Source organism: Anopheles merus, unplaced genomic scaffold (genome assembly GCF_017562075.2).
Source record: "Anopheles merus strain MAF unplaced genomic scaffold, AmerM5.1 LNR4000012, whole genome shotgun sequence".
In the NCBI taxonomy this organism is placed as follows: domain Eukaryota; kingdom Metazoa; phylum Arthropoda; class Insecta; order Diptera; family Culicidae; genus Anopheles; species Anopheles merus.
This window is the reverse complement of record NW_024427592.1, coordinates 27,198-48,038: the sequence shown is the minus strand read 5'-3', so window position 1 is coordinate 48,038 and position 20,841 is coordinate 27,198. Positions and strand designations below refer to the sequence as shown.

Below are 20,841 nucleotides of genomic sequence, written 5' to 3'. Positions count from 1 at the left end.
GACTTGCCTTAAAAGGCGACCAATTCGGAGGACTTAGAACCATACCAAATTATCGCTCGCGTTGCCTTCTGCTTGGCCTATAGAAGCTCAAACACCGTTTTAAGGTAAAACAGTGTGTATTTGTTGCTAAAGTATTCGTCTAAAAACGAATTAGACTTTTTTTTATTCTAGAATAGCAACATCTACGTGCCATCGAGACCTCTTCGCTCTCATAACTTGCTTGTTGGTGAGAGCAGACATACCTTATATGGATACAATGAGCCGTTACTAGCTATGTCAAGGCAATTCAATACACGGTCCTATCACTTTGATTTAATTCAAAGACCAACATTTAAAGAGAATATTTTACTAATTTACAATTTTGGCGACACCAGATTAAGGCAGATGTTAGGGGAATAAGTGAGGGATTAGGTGTTAAATAATTAATAATAATAAATTAATAAATTAAATTATTGATTAATAAATAAATTAATAACCTATCCGAGTAGTTCAGGGAACAAACCCCCCCCCCCCCCGGGAAGCAAACCGTCACGCTGAGTTTAAAACAAAGCCAAGTGTAATACCCTCCCTCACCCTCGCTCGACACCAACAGGGGGCCTCAACTTCTTTTACCGCTTAGGGCCCCCGATACCCTAAATCCGCCACTGCTCGGATGCACTAACATTCGAAAAATATCACTCCCGGCATTTTGATTTTAGATATTCGCGATAAAAGTCTTTGCGTTTATTGAAAAAAAAAACTTTTTTAAAGCTTGTTAGCTCCCGAACTAGTCGCGTAACGATATAGTAATCACTTCCTCATAGGAATCAAAAAATGGTTAAAACGCCGAGTTTCGCCTAGGGTGTAAACTTTATTGTATCGCGGTTTTTGTTAACCTTTAAAAAAATTTTAACTATGCTCGCTCGCTGTCGTGATGCTACTGTCGCAATCGCGATAGCGAGGAACCCGATTCCTGATCCTGAGGTCATTCGCCTTCCCTGTACCCGAACCCGTTACAGTGCCCTCTGTAGGTGAGAGTGTGGAATCTCTCGCGATCGTAAGTGCTGAATGTTTGGCTGTCAGCCGCGGTGACAGTTCTACTCTATTTGATTTACGACTCGTAGCAACAGCGCGAATTCCGCGGTACCGCGACGATATCGGTTCGTGTATTTCCAGCCTAAGGCCCGTGGCAGCACTCATCCGATGCGATTTTATCGGACGAGATTTATATGCGATTTGACAGATAACGTCGGACGTGCGATTTCGTCGTACGACGGAATCAAAAAATTTTGATTCCGTCGCATCGTTGCATCCGATTTTATCTGTCAATGTTGTTATGGGATCTGCATGCTAAGGTTAGCGTAGTGTAACGCATGCTTTAGTTTATAGCAAACCCGAAGTTAGGGAGTGCCCGCGAGAGGCACTCAGTTAGGTTTTATAAGTAGTGGCAATGTGGTAACGAAGCTCTCTCTTTTGCTCGACGCCGAAGCGATCGGTTCGACACACACACACCCATCCTGTTATCTTAAGTGGTGATAATAAAAAGTACTTGTAACCCCTGTAACCCCACAAAACATGGCGATCCTGCCAGGAGCTGTTCGCTTGGATGGTTAATAAAGTACCGTGTGCCGGTAGCCGTTTACGTATAACACAATAATCAGTGCAACGTGGTGAAGTGAAAGTGTAAGTGCCGCAAAGTATTGGACAGTGTTAACAAAAGAGGATCGACGCAACAGCCAACAAAAACGAGGACGAAGAGAGAGCTTCGTTACCACATTGCCACTACTTATAAAGCCTAACTGAGTGCCTCTCGCGGGCACTCCCTAACTTCGGGTTTGCTATAAACTAAAGCATGCGTTACACTACGCTAACCTTAGCATGCAGATCCCATAACAATGTAACCATGCAGTTTATGTAGGAACAATATGAAATTATTTTTCTATAATGGCTAAATCATTCAAATCATTAAAATTTTCGCACTATGAGCCGAAATAGCGTTTAACAAAAGCGTCCGATAAAATCGCATCGGATGAGCGTTGCCACCGCCCTAATTCGGGAACAGACAGAATTAAGATTTCAAGTCAGTTCTCCCTGCCAATTACAGGTGTTTCCCGAGATACGACTGTATTTGGAACCGAAAAAATGTCCCAAAGCAAGGCTTAAAGGCCTGATTAGACGGAGGAAAATACTGTCATTTCTCGATTGGCATTTATTTGTCAAACTTAGAGTTTGGCACAAAAATACCTGTCGTACGTGTAATGAGGCAAGAGAATTGTTCCATCACATTTCACATTTATTATTTAATTTTTTAATTTTTTTGGCTTTATCCAAAAAAATCATTCGTTGTTTCCCATTTTTATTGTTTTTATTTATCATTATAAAGAAATTCAATATGCTCTATCGACATTGACAGCAAAAATCTACTCTCGAGCAAATCGGAATTGAGCATGCCGAATTCCGTTTTCCGACTGGCATCTATCTGTCAAACCCTGTTTGAAGGATAAAATCCAAAATCGACTGACAGTATTTTCCTCCGTCTAATAAGGCCTTAACCGTAGCAATAGACGATGCGCAATCTCAGATTGCGCATATATTTATCTGTCAAACGGGTCGGTTTGATATATTTATCGGTCAAAAAAATTTATATATCTCGGACATATAATCTTGAAAATTTATGCGCAATCTTGGCGCAATCTGAAATTGTATGGAAATGACGTTTAGAGCTCAGGGTTGGCTACGCGAAATGACATATATTTTGATAAAACGAATATATGCGCAATCTGAAGCTGGCCCTACACGCTGCATTCATGTATGCGGCTACAAATGACAGCTACACATTTTCTTTTGTTCTATTTGTCAAATGTAGCTACACGATGTAGCTATCGTTTGGGAGCTTTTCAAGCCGTGTATGTTCAGCTGTCATATTGTGGTTGTCAAACATAGTTGGTTGTGTTTATATTATGCGGAGATCACTCCGGTTGTGTTTTTGCCGTGATACACAAAGTTTCTTTTTTTTACAGTGGAAAAATGGAAATAAATCAACTTCTTCCAACTTTAGCGGCTGAAGTGGCTACTCTCATGTTGATACTCATAGAAGAGGAAGACGAAGAACTGCAGCAAGAGGAAAATGCACGGCGCTGCTGGATGACCGATCTATTTCTGGAGAGGGAAAGCGTTTGGACCCGGCTGTTTAGGGCGATAGATGGCGAAGGACCAAACAACCGGCTAGAAAGTTTTCTACGTGTGAATCGCGAAGAATTTTACTATCTTTTAAATCGGATTGGTCCAAAAATTGAGCGACAAGATACAACGATGCGACCTTCGATCTGCCCGAAGCAACGATTATGCATCGGGCTTCGCTTTTTAGCTTCGGGAGACTCATATGAATCTCTTGCTTTTTTGTTTAGGGTAAGTTTTATGCAATATTTGAACGATATAAAATGATAATAATATTACCATTTGTTTTAGGTTTCTAGCAGTTCCGTATCCCTTATTGTGCGTGATGTTTGTACACACATAATAAATGAATTGAAGGAATACGTTAAGGTATTGTTTCACTGATTTAATATGATAACAGTTCCATACTAATACTCTCTTCTTACTTATAAGATAACCACTTTATCTAAGCTGTTTGTATATATAGTAATTTTAAGTTTGGTTTCGTTTTCTGGTGCTCGTGTTATTATAGTCTATTTTTCTAAAACTAATATATTGCCTAAAATTGCTGTTATACTATATTTAACAAATGAACTTGTTGCAATAAACAACTATTCAGGTCATGTCACTAACCCAACCACAGGTTGAGAATATTTCTTTTGGTAATAATAATAATAATAATAATAATAATAATAATAATAATAATAATAATAACAAATGGGCCTTTTATTGCGTCAGTGCTTGCTCAGGCGCGAGACCGTGAGCGGTTTCGGACACTCCTGAGGCAGGCCAAGACCGCAAAGCGGTTGTAGCGCCGGATAAGTAAGCTTGCTAAATAAATTAATAACTAATTCTAAATAAGCCACACAAGAACACCCATTATTTTAATTCATTTTTATTATATCTGATCAATTTATCAAATACATCAAATAAAACTGATTGCTATGCTTGTTAAGGCCAACGAACAGGCGACTGTTCATTTTGAAACAAAGTGATATATCACAGTAATTTAGCGTTTACTTTAAGTTTGCCTCTTTCTACAGCTTGTAAACTGGACGTCTACTTGGTATCAATATAATAAACCTACATAATTGCATTTTCTTATTTCAACATCCCAAATGTGCTTATATATGATTTGTCGCCTACTGAATTTATTATTTTAACTTATTTCGATCCATAATCATCATCAGTAATTCAAAACAATAGACAGTCAGTTTGTATCAGTTCAATCAGTTTTTAATTGAAAGAACAAAATAATTAAAGACACCAGCGAGAAAACTAGTTTTTCAAAAAAAAATGTATTCCTTACTCATGGAGTCCTAAACCAGATCTGAACTAATTGCTGACAACTTGGCTAGTCGTCGGCTGGCTGGTTCGGTCGATTATTGCTGACAACTGTGACATTGCTGACTGTTACTGCAGTGTGGCTACGCACGTGGCGGTGGCTGAGCGTGTTGTAAGTTTGGTGTGAATAAGTTCGGGGTGACGATTTTGAATGTCATGGCCAAGTAAAATGTAGATATATATTATAAGGCAGGCACATTATAAGCCGTTTTGGCAAATCATTCAACGCTAACTTGTAGTGTACTTAGGACGAGCACGCACTGCATCCGTCTAGGTCGGTGAGTTAACGAAGAGAAACGAAGATAACGATACAGAGCCCTTCGTTTAAGGGCAGCTTTTAAGATAGCCGAAGGCGTACGTCAGGCCCTTGTCACTTATACGTTAAAAACTAGCTTAGCTTACATGTGTCGAAAAGAATGGGGTAAACGAGTGTTAATACTTAAATCTATATAGTCTGCGCGTGGGCTGTGTCAGATTTTTATAGAGCACTAAACTATTTGCCGCAACCATGTTGCGTTTTACACAACAGCTTGTTGTTTGCGTTGCTGTAGTTACCAACAAACCCTGTATTATATATTTTTTAAAGAATGAATAGTGCTTTTTCTGTTGTTAAGTCTATGAATAGTTTGTCCATCAATCCACACAGCCCTGACCATGTTCGATGTAAAACAAATGGCTGCAACATTAAAACCTTGTGAACACGCAAAAAGCTTAATTATTTACGGCCAGAGCATGGATTACGTTCGACGAAATCCGCTTCGGCGCTCAGTGCAAAAGGCACTCACGGCCCTTTAAACGATGTTCATTTTACCAGTTTTTTTGAATCTGGCAAGTTTTTGAATAAAATGAACTCTTTTGACGGTTACGTTCGTTCCCGATTGTATGGGATGAAATCCCCGAGGTTTTGGGCTGCGGATTTGTGTCGAATTGGTAATCTTTCGCGATTCCAAAGTATCATAATGCTGATTTCAGGAATTTAAATGATATCATTTATGATGTTTATAATATTTATTATAATAATAAATAAATAAATGTATATTATATTAATATATATTGCTTATATATATATATATATATATATATATATATATATATATATATATATATATATATATATATATATATATATATATATATATATATATATATATATATATATATATACCACGAGACCGGTTTACATAATAAATAAAAAAAAATAAAAAATATATATTGTAATATATATATATATATATATATAACAATATATATTTTTATTTTCAGTGCTGCCATACTGACTATCCTGCTATGGGGGGTTATCCAAAAGTCACTGAAAGCCAATCCGACAAGTGGTACAGACAGGCCTTGACCGACAACGGTTGTTGAGCCAAAAGAAGAAAAAAAATATTATGTATTTAAATAATCTTAAGCTATGTACACGTGCTAGACAAACACACGGTGGCAAACGAGCCACGGAGTCATGTTCCAACAGGAACTGAACTGGAAGCAGATTTCCAGGACAGCCGGCGAGATCGCGAACGGTACCTCCACGTGGGGTGTTATATTGATTGAACACCTACCAGTATTACGCATTATTATTATTTTACATTACGAGAATTTACAGTACTTCACCTAGAGCACCACATATACTGTAAAAACTTTTAAAAAGCATAAAAATCAATTGCTGATTGTTGCCCATTTATTAGCATCGGTACAGAAAAAGGTAAAGCAAATATTTCATTTCAGGGAACGGTCAGAACCTCGCCGCATGCGATTTTGCCGCAAGCTTTTGTATGGGATTTGGCGGCAAAACCGCATGCGGCGAGGTTCTGACCGTTCCCTCACGAATCGACGGGGAAACGAATGTTATCTGTCAATTTTTAGTGCCTTCTTGCTCATACAGTGCCGTACAAGAAAACATAACCGTTGTTTTTACTGTTACTTTTTATTTAAAATTTAAATGTTAATCCACTTAATTGTATAAATCCTGCATTTTTCTAGTCTTCATTTTTTATACTATAAAAAAAACTCTTATTTCTCCATCTACATTCATAACATTATCCACTATATGAAACAAATTAGTTGCAGAAAAAAACAGGTTTGTTGTTTTTGTGTGTCACTGTTCGCGCACACGCGCGAAAACGTGAAACAATAGTAATCAAAATTTCCAAAGAATGAAAACCACACCATTCGATCACCCGTTTTTTGTTTGTTTGGTGTGAAGTAAAACGAAAGACCGTGCAAAAATTGATAAAAATGCCTGTAAGTAATCTAAAACATGTCATTGTATATGGTCAACATATGGGTTAATATATTATTATTCACTGATTTAAGGACAAGCGCAAAACTACAACCAAACGACAGTTTGAGGTACTTATTGCCATGATTGAAGGTAATGAAGGTGTAGCCGGTGATCGCATCAAAGGATCTTGTAAATTTTGGCAGGAAGTGACGGTAAAACTCAACGAATTGGGACCCCCTATCAAAGATATATCGGGATGGAAAAAAGTAAATTACCACTATTTGATAAGTGCTTTTTATATTGCATAACATAAACGTGTTTTACTATTTTAGGTTTGGGCGGATTATAAATCTGCTTTAAAAAAGAAGCTTTCATTTAATAATGCGGAATACAGATCGACCGGAGGGGGACCGTGCTCCTTGCGCAATTTTAATGCCCTGGAGCAGAAAGTTATTGAAGTGCTCGATATGCAACGTTCAGTGGTCGGAACACCTGACGTTCCACCAATGGGTCTAGCAGAAAGTGAAGATTCAATCGAAAATGAATGTTTGAATATCAGCCCAGAAGTAACAGAGCTCGTTACATCCGGAGCATGTAATCGGGACAGCGGACATCAACCAACTTCTGCCCAAATAATTGACCAAGAGGTTGAAATCGAAGAGGTTCCTGTTACTACAGAACCAGCTCGTAACAGCAGGCGAAAGAGACGCACATTGGCGGAGCAAAACTTGTTGGAGTTGCGTAAATTCAATGTGATTCAACAAAAAATACTCAACGTTAAAATCGAAAAACAAGAAACAAACAAAGCTAGGTTAGAAACTGAAAAGGAACATGCTAAAAGGAAATTTGAACTAAAACAAAAGGCAATGGAAATGCAACATGAATTGGCAATTCAGGATTTTCAACTGAGGAAGGAAATTGCCGAAAAGGAGCTAGAGTTAAAATATGCTAAATTAGAGCAAATTAGTAACGCAAATCAGCCCAGGCATTAATTACTAAAATGCTTAAAAGTTTCATGTTTACCCGATTTTATGAATTAAAAAATATGCTCAGAATTCTCAAAACAAATGAATCGCATTTGATGTTTCAATTTATTCAAACCATACTGAATTTCACCAAATTTAACTTTTTTGCGCATAAAATAGCATTTATTTATGTCAAATATCTTCTAATAAATCTGTGAAAATTTGTTGCCACTCTATATTATTTTCAATACAGATGTTATGCAACGCACAACATGTGTTAATAATTAGACCACTTGTTTTAGGATCGTAGTTTAGTGATCTGTCTGTCCCAGCGAGACATCGAAACCGGGATTTCCAAACGCCTATTGTCTGTTCTACAATCATCCGACCAGAAGAGTGTTTTTTGTTAAATTCTGCCTCGGCGGATCCTTCGTCTGGGTCTCTGTGCGGTCTTACTAGCCACGGTTCTGATGGATACCCAGCATCCCCTTTAAATAATAAAATATCTCAAAACGATGCAGTGATTTAACAGCATGAATGCAATTATTACCCAAAATCTTGTCCCTTTGCCCGCTTCTGTGCAATCGTTGGAAATATTTGCGCACAATGCTCACTCGCCATATATGCGCATCGTGATGTGATCCAGCAAATCGTGCATCAACGGCTCGTATGCGTGTTTTATGGTCACACACCTTAAATAACAATAATGAATATTATTAAGCTTTAATGCATTAGTGATCGGTTAATTCAACAAAAATCCAGATTCGCTAACGAATGACACCCCGGAGTCGTTCGGAGCCCTCCACAGCCGTTGGAGTGATCGAAAAAGCAGCCGCTGAAGCCGCTGAAGCCGCTGAAGTCGACAGGAGCCGGCTCCGGCTGCCGACTAGCGGCTCTAAACTGTTGCAAACGGCTCCAGCGGCTCCGACAATTCCAAGGGCTTACGCTGCCAATTAGCGACTTTGGGAGGCTCTGCACGACTCCAACCGGCTTTGAACCGTGAGTACGAATCCAGAAATACATTACTGAAAAGCATGTTACATGTACAAGCTTTTCAATTCAATACTTACAATCAATGTGTTAATGCTGTAAAATGATTTCCTATTCAGGAAAGTAAGCGGACGTTCTTGCGGTTTTTTAATTTTAACGTGCGTTCCATCTACGCACATCACGACGATCTCAATACCGCTTTTCAAGAAGAAATATTCTTTAGCTTCCTGTCTCTCTGATTGAGTCATTCGCAAATTTATCCAATCCCCAACTAATGAGTGGAGTGGTCGTAAAGTTCCTCTCAAAACTTTACTAAAAGTTGTCGGAGCCATTGCGACATGGAAATCTTTTCCTACGCCATGCTGATATCTCCCAGATGCGAAGAATATTATACATGCCGTCAACTTCTCTTTTTTTGATATTCCATGCGCTCTGCGAGAGTCTACCGAAGAATCAATACCATCAAGCAAATCCATGAAAATAGATTTCGATATCCTAAAGTTGTTAACAAATCTGTAATGTAATTGCCAACGAAGATAACGACAATCAGATGATAACGTTAGCAAAACAGTTATCAATTTATTTACGTACGCTGTATCCGTTAAAGCAAGAGGATCGGTATTATATCGAAGATTCCTACGATGTCTTTTCAATTCCTGCTTTGCCTCAGCTTCTACGTTTATACTGTTATAAAAAAACAACATTTTAAAACAAACAATATACTTTGTGTTTCTGTTCCACAAGTTGTAAAAATAAACGAAAGTCTGTCAAAATGGCGTAACATTAACCCTGCCACTTGCAACCAAATTAACATCATACTCCAAAAAATCCTGTCAACTTTGAAAAGTTATAACTTAAAAACGATAGCGAGTTGAACCAATCTATACACAGTTATAGAAACTGTATAAGTCTTTTAAATTATCTTCAGAATATTGCATCGATATTCCATAACGCATTCAAAAATGATAAGCCTTCATAGTCGCTGACTACCCTCGTAGCCCGGTTGCCTGAAATATGATGTTTTTTTGGTTGCCAGTGACAGGGTTAATAGAAGCTCCGGCAAGATTTCAAGTGCTGTATATAAACGAAGAAGTGACACATATGGGTAAGCAAAGACATGCTGTATTTTGTATGTGAACACTTGAATCTGGAGGGTATAAATGTATGTTTAAATGAACATAATTCATTTTGTACTGAGCGTCGAAACGGATTTCGTCGAACGTAATCCATGCTCTGGCCGTTAATTTGTTTGGCGTAGGATTATGCTAGAAATGACTGAATTCATAGTATAAAAATTATATTGACGGAAATAAATTTATGTCAAAACGTTTTTGAATATAAAAACTATTGCACATTGAGATTGTACCCTACTAAAAATACAAAACTCAGTTAAACGTAAGGTTCACTGGACAATCTTTTTTTTACTAACTAACCATAAAAATAGGAACGAACTTTGTCTTATAGCACAGTTAATTTTCCCAATGTTCGTTCCAACGTGCTGGGGAACTTTCATTTAAAATTTTATCAGTCTGGATTGGATGTTTCTACTATTATTGCTAACATAACCGCATATCCCTTTATGGGCATTAATGTTGTAGGCTAACGTGGACGAGATGGTTTGATACTGGTAACTCACCATTGACGCGTAAGCGGTCATTGGTCAATGTGTTTGTGCAATCCATCCGGGTCATCGTTTGCGCGGTCAACGGGGTTGACCGGCGAACACGCCGGCATTTGACAACTGGCAAAAGCAGAAATCACACGCGAAGGGAACGGCGGGAATGTTTTGTTTTTGTATTTTAAATGTTAGAATAACGTCTAAGTTTTATTGTATAAGTTCATGTGTCGTTTATATAAGAACGCGTATACCTCTTTGTGTACGAAACAAATGAAAGAAAGGAACTGAACACTAATGTTTTAGGTTGTCATACAAACAGAGAGATTTAATCGTTTTAATACATAGTTTATAACAGTGATAATGGCTAGTATCATTGAATCTGTTCGTAGCGGGAATGTACGGTGTTCACAAGAAATTCTAGGGAAGGCAACACATTTCTCGTGCCCGTTTTTCCAATGTCGCGGTATAGCAATAATTTAAAGCAACTATCTAGTAAGTCACGAAAATGAGTGTCAAGACGTAAGCCACCGCTACAAACGTATTCAATAATATCCGCGAATATGTATGAGTTATTGTAATGATTATAACATAACGGGGCGGTCCTGGTACAGTCGTCAACTCGAAGGACTCAATAACATATCCGCCATGGGTTCAAACCTAGAACGGACCGTCCCCCCGAAGCTAGGATTGACCGACTACGTGGTAATGAATTAAGTCCCGAAAGCCTGTATATAGGCCGGCATGTCCGCGTAGGACGTTACGCCAAATAGAAGAAGAAGAACAAAACGTTGTTTAATAATATTTTTTTCAAATAACTTTTCTTTACAGTTGCCGTCTACTGCTACAGAATGGTTGAAGATTTCAAAAGGATTCGAGGAAAAATGGAATTTTCCTCATGTAATTGGTGCCATTGATGGAAAACATGTCACCTTAAAACAACCAGCTAATAGCGGGAGCCAGTTTTTCAACTATAAAAGCACTTTCAGCATTGTTTTGCTAGGCATAGTGGATGCTAATTCAAATTTTATATTTGCTGACGTCGGTTGCCAGGGTCGAATTTCTGATGGTGGAGTGTTAGCAAACAGTGCTATATACCAGAAACTGGAGCGCCGGGAGCTTAATATACCCGCTCCTGAAATTTTACAAGTTCCTTACGAGATCGAGGTTCCCTATTTTTTTTGGGTGATCAAGCGTTTGCATTGAAAGAATATTGTCTCCGGCCTTTTGCTGGAATGCATACCGCAAACTCAATAGAACGGCACTTTAACTATAGACATTCGCGAGCTCGTCGAACGGTAGAAAACGGTTTTGGCATTGATGTAAAGGTCTGGCGAGTTTTAGCAAAACCAATGGAATTAGAACCACAAGTAGCTGAAAAAATCGTTCTGGCAACAATTCATCTACACAACTTTAGACGTCGGCACTTGCTTTGGAATTATAATACAACTCTTCTTGCACCCACAAGAAATACGGCATCTAGATCCTCTTCCTCTCAAGAGTCTAACGTTGACCCTACTACAATGTTACCTCTTCGACACGTTCCGTTGAGGCCGTCTAGAGTGTTGCAAAACATGCGATTACACTTAGCACGACATTTAAAGTTTAATGATCCATTACCATTTGATTTACCGCAACCGCGCAGAGTTGTGTAATTTTCGGAAGCATATAAACCACCACGTACTAATTAGAATTATGGTATTAAGCAAAAGCAAATTTGTATTTGATTTTTGTGTGTTTATATTTTTTATATTTTACGTTTTATATTTTCCTTTCGTGGAAATAAAAATCATTTATTTGTGATTTGTAGCATTCTTTATAAATAAAGGCACCGTTTACTTGAGACAACCCAAGTGCCACAAATCCACTAAACGACCACTAAACGGCTTCTAAACGACTCAAGTTCTCTACCTAAACGGAATATAGAAAGACTTCGTTTAGCAGACGCCAAACGACTCATGCATTCTAAAAATAGCAAAAAAGCTGGTGGCGCTATCTGTTGGTGGGATACCCCAACCAGTTGAGCTTCATCGCTTGGAGGAGAGCTTTCTCATTTCCTCTGTACTGTTGTATGGTTTCGCATTGAAGTTATGCATCGCTAGAACTAGAACGGCGATACGATTGTTTAAATACTAAACTCCAACGGAAACCACCAGCACTGAAGCAAGTGAGATTTGAGCAATGGTCATTGGTGTTGATACCCACGTATCTAACCACACGACCATTTACATAGATTTTTGCTCAGAAAGTTAGAAGGCTATATAGGTCATAATAAAATGCAACTTGTCGAAACACATTGCAAGAAAAGGATAGCAATATAATGATGAGTTGTAATACGCCATCTATTGATCAAACCAATGAAGCTGTGGAGCTTTCATTTTTTTTCTATGGATATTCAATTTTCCAGTCGTTTAAGCTTAATCTGTGGCGCTTGGGAAGCCTCGCAAGTTAAAAGCTAACTGTGGTGAACTATATACTAATATTATTTTTTAAAGAATAGTAGAATTCTTTTCATGGCAATTAACTCAATGTGTGCATACAATCTGAAAAACCAAGGAAGAATAACTGAAACTAATAAAGTTCCTATCGTTATGCTAAACCGATGCAAACATGAAATGTAAGGCGTAGGCGTACATACAAAATAAATGTCAGTATTACTATGAATGATACGAATAAGTTTTTTTTTATAAACAGGAATTATCTTAAGCAATACGGCCTTTTTGGACCGTTACTCCTGGACAGTAAAAACAGAAATTTCGGATTTTCACAGTTCATGGAAAATAATTACAATGCTCAATTCAGTAATTCATAAAATTCATTAATTCCAAAAACACTTAAACTATCTTAACAATACATAATACATAACAATACATAATTCACTTATTCATAAAATTCTTAAATTCCAACAAACACTTAAACTATGTTAACACTTAAATTTTAATCCTACAGATATGCATGATCATGCATCGAGGAGGCATGTTGGTCCGCATAAAATTGATCAATTTGATCATTCATGACCGTCGTTATGGACCTGATCAGTTTAGCACAGAACTCTGGATGTTTATCTTCGAAAGTGGCAACTTGTGCCTCTACAAAGTTGCCCAGAGCCCTGGCTTTTGTGCAAGGTGCAGCAGCAGTAGCAGTATTAGCAATGCTTTGAATGGCTGTCAAGCATTCGCTAATCTGACTTGATCGAGTCGTTTCACTAAATTTTCTTTTGCGTCCTTTGGACGCTGTGCGACCCTCTAGCATGCCACTAGAGGAGCCAGTGGAGGATGTTGTGGCAGTTGTCGTGGCTGTTGTTGAGGCAGTTGAACTGCATGAAGCGGCGGTTGCAGGAGCGGTCGAGATAACAACAGGTTCCCGAGAAGTTCCTTCAAGGTTTGCCTGACATGAGAACAGAAACGCTATATTAATTTACTCCTCCACAAAACGATACATAAACACTGTCTACTTACAGTATTGATTGTACGACGTGGAGCTGTCGTTTCATGTAGAAACGACATATGCTTGTAGGCATACCAAACCTCCTTCAATAGCTCGCTGGAACCTGAATATTTATACAATAGAAACGATCTTAACAAATATTAAGTAATAAAATAGCAAAATTTACTCACCGGAACCTGTTGTCTGACTCAAAGCGATCTCCTTTTTAGTCCGCCGGTAGGAATTCATTAAATTCCTCCATTTAGCATGAACGCACTGTGGATCCTCCTCCAGCACGGATGCTATCTGTTGCCAGGCTTGATGCCTTATTTCGTTATTTTTATACTGGCGATCAGTATCTAACCAGATGCACGGATAAGTTTTTACCAAATTGATCAATTCGATGACTTTTTCCTCATCTTGAATAGGCTAAAATAATAAAACAACCAATAATTTAGTGTGTCATTCTATGAGAAAAGGTGTAACTTACATTTTTATTCGATTTTTGGGCGGTTTTAGCTCCTTCCATTGTTAAGTGCTGGCGTGGTTGACTGCTAATCGAAAATGTCCGCCTGAAAACTTCCAAGGAATCTCCAAACACAATACCAACACATCCCCACATAATGTATCCAACATTTTTGTTTTCGTATACGTTTATTTAAGCTTCATTTTATTCTCAATATTATTATTTCCCTCAAATAAAACATTACATAAAAATATTTTTTATAATTTGTATTTATTTTATCAGTAGCTTAAATAAGCACGTAATTTTAAATTTTATTTCACTCAAATTTAAAAATTCATCCCTCCCTTCAACACTTGAAACAGTAATGTAAACATAGCAGGTGGAAGATACGTCACTTGTCGCCGCTCGTAACCCGCATACATCGGGTTACGAGCGACGACGAGCTGACATATCGAGAACAGTGGAAATTTGTAGCTGTCATTTGTAGCCGCATACATGAATGCAGCGTGTAGGGCCAGCTTGATGAGATTGCGCATCGTGTATTAACCTTCATTTCTATAACCACCTACCCGGGTATGTTTAGCTTATTCTTTTTATGATAACTTTTTATTGGATAATCGAATCGATCCAAAAAAAATTATAATGCCTAGAGAAACATGTTTTAAAAAAGTGGTAAAAAATTCAGATTTTTTTAATTTTTAAAAATGTGCTTTAAAAAATAAAATCAACTTTTACCCCTTACTTCTATAACCACCTACCCGGATAGGTAATACATACAATAAAGGATTTTGGTTTCGATTAGTCGCTAATTTTGTAATGATAGGTATAGCAATGCATTTAGTTATATTTATAAAATCTTTTTCAAAAGTTTTCTAGCTCTTAATATTCTTCTAAAGCCACATAGATTGAAATGATTGCCCCGACAGTCGGGAAGACATGGCGGTGTTTTAGTGTCAGTTCATCTTATTGCTATGCAATGAATTTATGTAACTTAAAGCCATACTTCATAAATTTATAACATAAAAAGAAGTATTGTTATTATAGCTGCATAGACTAAGTTAAATACGACATTTTTTTACCAATAAAAATACGAATTCCCTTCTAAAATGTATTACCTACCCAGGTAGGTGGTCATAAAGATGAGGGTGTATTTTTGGTCATAGAAACGAAGGTTAATACGGTAATATATGATAGCCATGGCCAAGATCTATTAAGGAGAACAGGTCGATGCAAAGCCCGTTGCTAGGTTGCCATTTTCAGCTCGCTTTTGACAGTTTCATGAAAAAGTGTTTACAAACAAACGGCTAATAGTTAACGCGCAAAAGTAGACCAATTTACTATTAGGAAGGTTATATTGGTTAAATTTCTTGCGGTCAATCACTTCTGGACAATAAAGGAGAAGTAATTGCAGTCTACTCTGTATTCAGAAACATTGATAACCTTTTTCATTGTTTGCCATTCCGTGACCACAAACCACTACCGTTTGCAACGGTCCTGCTGGAAAAACGAACTGTTTAGCATGTTCAACTGGGTTAACCGTAGAGTTGGCAACCAGATTTACACACGTAAGTTGGCAACCGGCATACCCGGGTATTCCACACGTTTTGATGCAAAATATTAACGATTTTCATAGGTAAACAATGCTTTCTATATTTTAATGCTGTAAGCAAGTAATGCCGACCATATATTATCTTCTATTTCATTCATTCATTAAGTTTTTTCATTTTATTATAAAAATAACGGTCAAATTGAAATTTGGAATCGCTTGAATTTGACTCGAAAATAAGCACAATACGAAAAGAGGAAGAAGAGAAACGTCATTCTCCATACAAAATGTATGGAATACCCGGGTATGCTGGTTGCCAACTTACGTGGTAAAGTTAAAAATCAAAATAAAATACTTACAGGCTGTTTAAAATTACAAATTATGCACCAAAAAATCATAAAATAAAAGTTGGGAGGCTACGGAAAATTTCAGGTCAATAAAAGCAATGAATCAAAAGTTATTGCAGTTCGAAGTTGAAAAAAATACCCGGGTATCCGGTTGCCAACTTAAAGGTTCAAGAAGTCCTTTTTACTTTCAATTGAACACTGAGAGTAAAATGAAACATCCTATCGACACACACTGGTACAATATGCACACCGTCATTTACTTATAACCCGGCTACGAATGATAAATGAGATCCTTTGATTGTATCAGTCATGTAATATTCTAATTAGATTCTAATTCTTCAAATATTCTAACAGGAATTGAATGTAAAATGCAGAACAAAACTCTCATTCACTCCATAGCAACGTCCAACGCTAAACATAAACAATGTTCACTTTAACTGTCAAAATTTTCCCATGGCATTCTGTCAATTTGCTCTATGCGCTTCGACCTGTTCTCTTTCAAGGACCTTGGCCATGGCACTCAAAGTGTCAAAGAATACGTTAATGTCAAAACATGGAACATCCGGAATCTCTCGAAAAGAAATTGATCGCAAATGTGCATTTTTCACACAAATTTAGGGTGTTTTGCCCATGTTTGCTATTAATTTATGCCATCACACGAATTACTATACTTTATATCAACATAAATGAAAAAAAAAAAAACAAATGTTGGTAAGGCTGCGCTCTGGCACCAATCGAACACGACATCCGACTCGAACAAACCCATTTAATCATATGGAGGTGCACTGTCAGACACAAACAAGCAGACAAGACAAACATGTCAAATCCCATACATTTTTCATGTTCGATGTCGTGTTCGATTGGTGCTAGAGCACCGACAAACCGACGTGACACTTCGAACAAAATGAGCTTCAAAAGTTGTCTCCTTATTTCAAATGAAAATACGTTAAACACTAGCGCCATCTCTATAATGATTCGCTTACTACACTGACACAGAGAAGAAACTGCTAAACCCCCTTTTTGTTTTTCTTCGCAAATTCTAATGCGTATTGTTTTATGTACTTCTCACATCTTTTGCACTGATTTAGAAACATATAAAATGATTTTCCTGGGTGTTTTGTCCAATAATTCTCACAAAATCGTGCCTCACACTTCCTTCGCAATTTGTATTTAGAAAAGTTGTTTACATCGAAGCAGCAGTGAACAGAGCTTACTTTGACAGAAGTGTTCGCCTCACTGGTAAATGACAGTACTTTCGTGTGGGACACTTTTGTAACACCAGTGTCACGTCGCTTTGTCGGTGGCTAGAGCGCCGGGTAACTGTACCAGTTTTTGGCAGTGTACCTGTTTTCTGCAGGTTAGCTAAAAACGTGAAATTCTGCACAAATGCGGTAAAATATTTCACAAAACGCTATTTTGTGGTTAAAGTGTACTCATTTGTTATTCACATACGAAGTTTCACACCATTTCATTGCGTATTTTTCAAACTATTTTAACTTATTTTCAATCTAATTTAATAATTGTGCTTTTTTCGGCAGATCTGCTCTCAGCCCAATACAGTCAGAATTTAATAGTTGAACCAAAATGGGTATAGGTACTAGGTGGGCTTATAGGTTTGGCGGGAACGCCATATTGGAGAAAAATTTGACAGGAGGGGATTCGATTGCGATACGCAAGGTTATTAGACTCTATACAGGTTACGACAGAGCGTTTGAGAGGGTCACCATTATGGATACCTTGTTTACAACTTTTCTGTCAAAATAGATGCCGACCAGCTGTTGCTTGGCACGAGCAACATAAATAAGTTTACAGAAGACGAAATTACTGCTACAATTATTCTTCATGCTAACTAGTTATATCATTTATAGAATATGACTTCTATGTTGGATTGGTTAATGCTAAGTCAATTTTGCTTACATGCCCTGGATATCGTCGGATTGTCTCATCAGTTTCAATTGTTCTACAGGTTTGGTATTGCTGTCCTAGCTTCAGTGGACGAGAGTTCATGCCGTCCAGCAGCAACAGTGTCCAAACTGGGCAGATGCTGCCCCTCGTATGAGAAGTGGCCAGATCCCATGTCGCTTCGCGCATAACAGCTCGTCCTTTATTCGGATTGGAACGGACACGGAACAATTCAGTGAAAGAGTATCGATGTGATGACACCCTTTTGACGATGTTGGTCAGGGAACCTGTGATGATGTGGTGCAAAAAATGCTACCGGCATCACTTTCGTTCCGCTATTGCACTTGACCCGAACAAGGACCGCGACGGCACTGACGAACTTGCGGCAGCGGTGATGATGCGTATCCCTCCTTCGAAATTGCGGTGCTGAGATGATGATAAGGTAGAAGCTTGTGTGGTATGTCCTTACTAAAACACTGCTTAAGCTACACCCAAGGTGACATGCATTATCGTCCCCCACAGGAATAAGGCTGCAGCCAAAACGGAATGAATATTTGTTTTCTTTGAACTGGAACGGCAACAGTGGCAGCATAGACGATCGTCTCGAACATGACGACTGCAACGAACCGACATGGAACCGCGGACAATAACTTAAATAACAACTATGCATAAGCACAAATATACTTATAGTTTATTTCCTAATTATAATTGTTACATCAGGACCGTTCAACATTTACTCCCCGGCTCAGCCACTACTCTTCCTTCACAAGTGCTCTTCTCGGTGACCCTCATATTCATCTCTTTCTCCTTCTCTTTATCATATAATTTGTATGAAAAGTGAAATAATGTGGATAGGGTTTATCTGCCTCTATCAAACATGAAAAATATTATGACGTCATACATGTCAATACTGCAATCACATCGTGTGTTAGCTTCCACGAGAAGATATATTCGTTTTTTGATTAGGCTAGCATGCAATGCTGTCTCTATTGAACCGTTAGTTCGGAGCCGTTGATTCGTCGACGGCTCTGGAACAGTGGACTCGCAGCCGGCTCCGCAGTTGTTGGAATGGAGCCGTGAGTGCAGAGCTGTTAGTCCGGAACCGGTTGCGGAGCCCTTGGAGCGGAGCCGGCTACGGAGCCGTCGGAGCGTAGCTGGCTCCGGACCCGTTAGTCCGGAGCCGTTGGTGCGCTCCGAAACGCCCATCACTAGATCACAGGACTGTTCTTGGACGGAAAGAATCTCGTGTGATGAAATTCTACGAGAAATTAAAAAATAAAATTATTTCTTTTTCATTTCACTAAAATATGAATCAAATTACCACGTGCTGTTAGAGACTGGTTTGATGTTAATCTACGGTTAGAAACGTGTCGTTCGATATGATTTTTTTTATGTCCAGCCGCTGCATACATTTTCCGTCCAGCATATGCTCACTATTTGGCTACTTCATCCGCTTCTTTATCGGCTCTCCCTTATTCCTTATACACACATGATTTTGCAGCAAACTTAAGTTAATGTCCTGAGATCGTTTTCCGACGTAACGATTTTTCAACTCGTACATGTTGGGTCTTAATACGATAACACACGAATATTCATAGCGGAATCCCTTCTCCACTTTCTACACAAGTCCAGTAGAAAGTACATAATTAAAATTAGATTTACAATAATTGAACAATTCAACCTAAAACATCGTACTATTGCACGATTGCAATCCAGTTGCAATCAGTCGAATTGTAAACAAACCAGTCCAATTGTAAACAAACCATTCCAATTTGTCTGTCAAAATTTTTTCATTCATTTTTTTATTGGAAATCGGCCAAAACAGGCTTTTGTCATAACCTGTATAGAGTCTAATAACCTTGGCGATACGCATCTATTCACTCACACTACGAAACACAAATAGCAAGCTGTGAGTTTGTTTACTTTTGCAAATGAAACGATTGCAAATATTCCTGAGTTAAAAATATCAAAGAACTCCGTTGTGATCGGGTTAAGTATTGAATATTTCTTTTAAAAAGTGAAAAAGAACCAAAAGAGATAAGGGGCAACGCAATATTTAATTGTTTTCGTTTGTATTTCCCAAATTTCAGCATTGTTTGTCGAGTCCATACAGCGCTCTTTTACTGATCTGGACAATCTGGTACGGGTATGATTCATGTTGCAGTACAAACATTAAAAGAATATAAAGCTAATAAGCCTCCTCAGTGCGAACCATGTATCTAAAGGTGCTGGAAACGAAAAGTTATGCTCGTCAAGTAGCCATGCCACTCATAAATAAGTTTTGCAACCAATAGCATGGTAGATATTTTTTAGTTTTATATTTTTTATTTTTAGAATGACCGGTTGGCAGCGCGCAAGGATGCTGGCTGCCAACCGGTCATTCTACAGCCTGAAAAAGCACCTCAAAGAACCTGTCGCGACGGACGAAGCTGGGACTATATAGTACCTATATAGTACCAGTACTCACATACGCCTCTGAGACATGGACACTGTCCAAATCTGACGAAACCCTCTTAGCCGCGTTCGAGAGGAAGATGCTCAGAAGGATACTTGGCCCCGTATGTGTGGAAGGACAATGGAGGAGCCGCTATAATGACGAGCTATACGAGATGTACGGCGACCTCACTGTCGTACAGCGTATAAAGCTCGCCAGGCTCCGGTGGGCTGGCCATGTTATACGCATGGAAACGGACGACCCAGCCCGGGAAGTCTTTTTAGGCCGTCCACAAGGACAGAGGAGGCGTGGTAGGCCCAAATTGAGGTGGCAAGATGGCGTGGAGGCGTCCGCCATTGAGGCCGGGATAACGGACTGGCAAACGAAGGCGCGAGACCGTGAGCGGTTTTTTTTTAGCGGTCCGAAAGGACACTCCTGAGGCAGGCCAAG

The 20,841-nt window shown here is 38.5% G+C and overlaps 4 protein-coding genes and 1 long non-coding RNA gene across 7 annotated transcripts; 3 read left to right on the top strand and 2 right to left on the bottom strand.

Annotated features, from left to right (window-relative positions):
- Window positions 1-2,895: 2,895 nt before the first annotated feature.
- LOC121600941 lies at window positions 2,896-11,476 on the top strand. Its single transcript, XM_041929722.1, has 4 exons — window positions 2,896-3,387; window positions 3,448-3,474; window positions 11,102-11,170; window positions 11,324-11,476. The coding sequence occupies exons 1-4, from the start codon at window positions 3,007-3,009 to the stop codon at window positions 11,474-11,476; spliced, it is 630 nt and encodes a 209-aa protein (XP_041785656.1). The 5' UTR covers window positions 2,896-3,006.
- LOC121600948 lies at window positions 6,501-7,695 on the top strand. The gene is made up of 2 exons (XM_041929730.1): window positions 6,501-6,966; window positions 7,033-7,695. Exons 1-2 carry the CDS (start codon window positions 6,841-6,843, stop codon window positions 7,690-7,692), a joined length of 786 nt encoding a protein of 261 aa, XP_041785664.1. The 5' UTR covers window positions 6,501-6,840; the 3' UTR covers window positions 7,693-7,695.
- Window positions 7,843-9,409, bottom strand: LOC121600947 (putative nuclease HARBI1). 2 transcript variants are annotated; one of them, XM_041929729.1, is made up of 4 exons: window positions 9,247-9,409; window positions 8,736-9,150; window positions 8,216-8,357; window positions 7,843-8,153 (listed from the first exon to the last, which is right to left on the bottom strand). In XM_041929729.1, exons 1-4 carry the CDS (start codon window positions 9,357-9,359, stop codon window positions 7,858-7,860), a joined length of 966 nt encoding a protein of 321 aa, XP_041785663.1. In that variant the 5' UTR covers window positions 9,360-9,409; the 3' UTR covers window positions 7,843-7,857. The 2 variants fall into 2 exon arrangements, with proteins under 2 accessions (XP_041785663.1, XP_041785662.1); XM_041929728.1 differs by having other exon boundaries at window positions 8,736-9,168; window positions 9,247-9,408.
- Window positions 11,477-13,213: 1,737 nt separating the features above from the next.
- LOC121600940 lies at window positions 13,214-14,356 on the bottom strand. The gene is made up of 4 exons (XM_041929720.1): window positions 14,187-14,356; window positions 13,888-14,125; window positions 13,729-13,820; window positions 13,214-13,657 (listed from the first exon to the last, which is right to left on the bottom strand). The coding sequence occupies exons 1-4, from the start codon at window positions 14,316-14,318 to the stop codon at window positions 13,214-13,216; spliced, it is 906 nt and encodes a 301-aa protein (XP_041785654.1). The 5' UTR covers window positions 14,319-14,356.
- Window positions 14,357-17,516: 3,160 nt separating this feature from the next.
- LOC121600945 lies at window positions 17,517-20,330 on the top strand. Of its 2 annotated transcripts, XR_006005924.1 has the most exons (3): window positions 17,751-18,414; window positions 18,480-19,946; window positions 20,048-20,330. It is a non-coding gene; the product is annotated as an uncharacterized LOC121600945 (long non-coding RNA). The 2 variants fall into 2 exon arrangements; XR_006005923.1 differs by lacking the exon at window positions 20,048-20,330 and having other exon boundaries at window positions 17,517-18,414; window positions 18,480-18,659.
- Window positions 20,331-20,841: the final 511 nt, after the last annotated feature.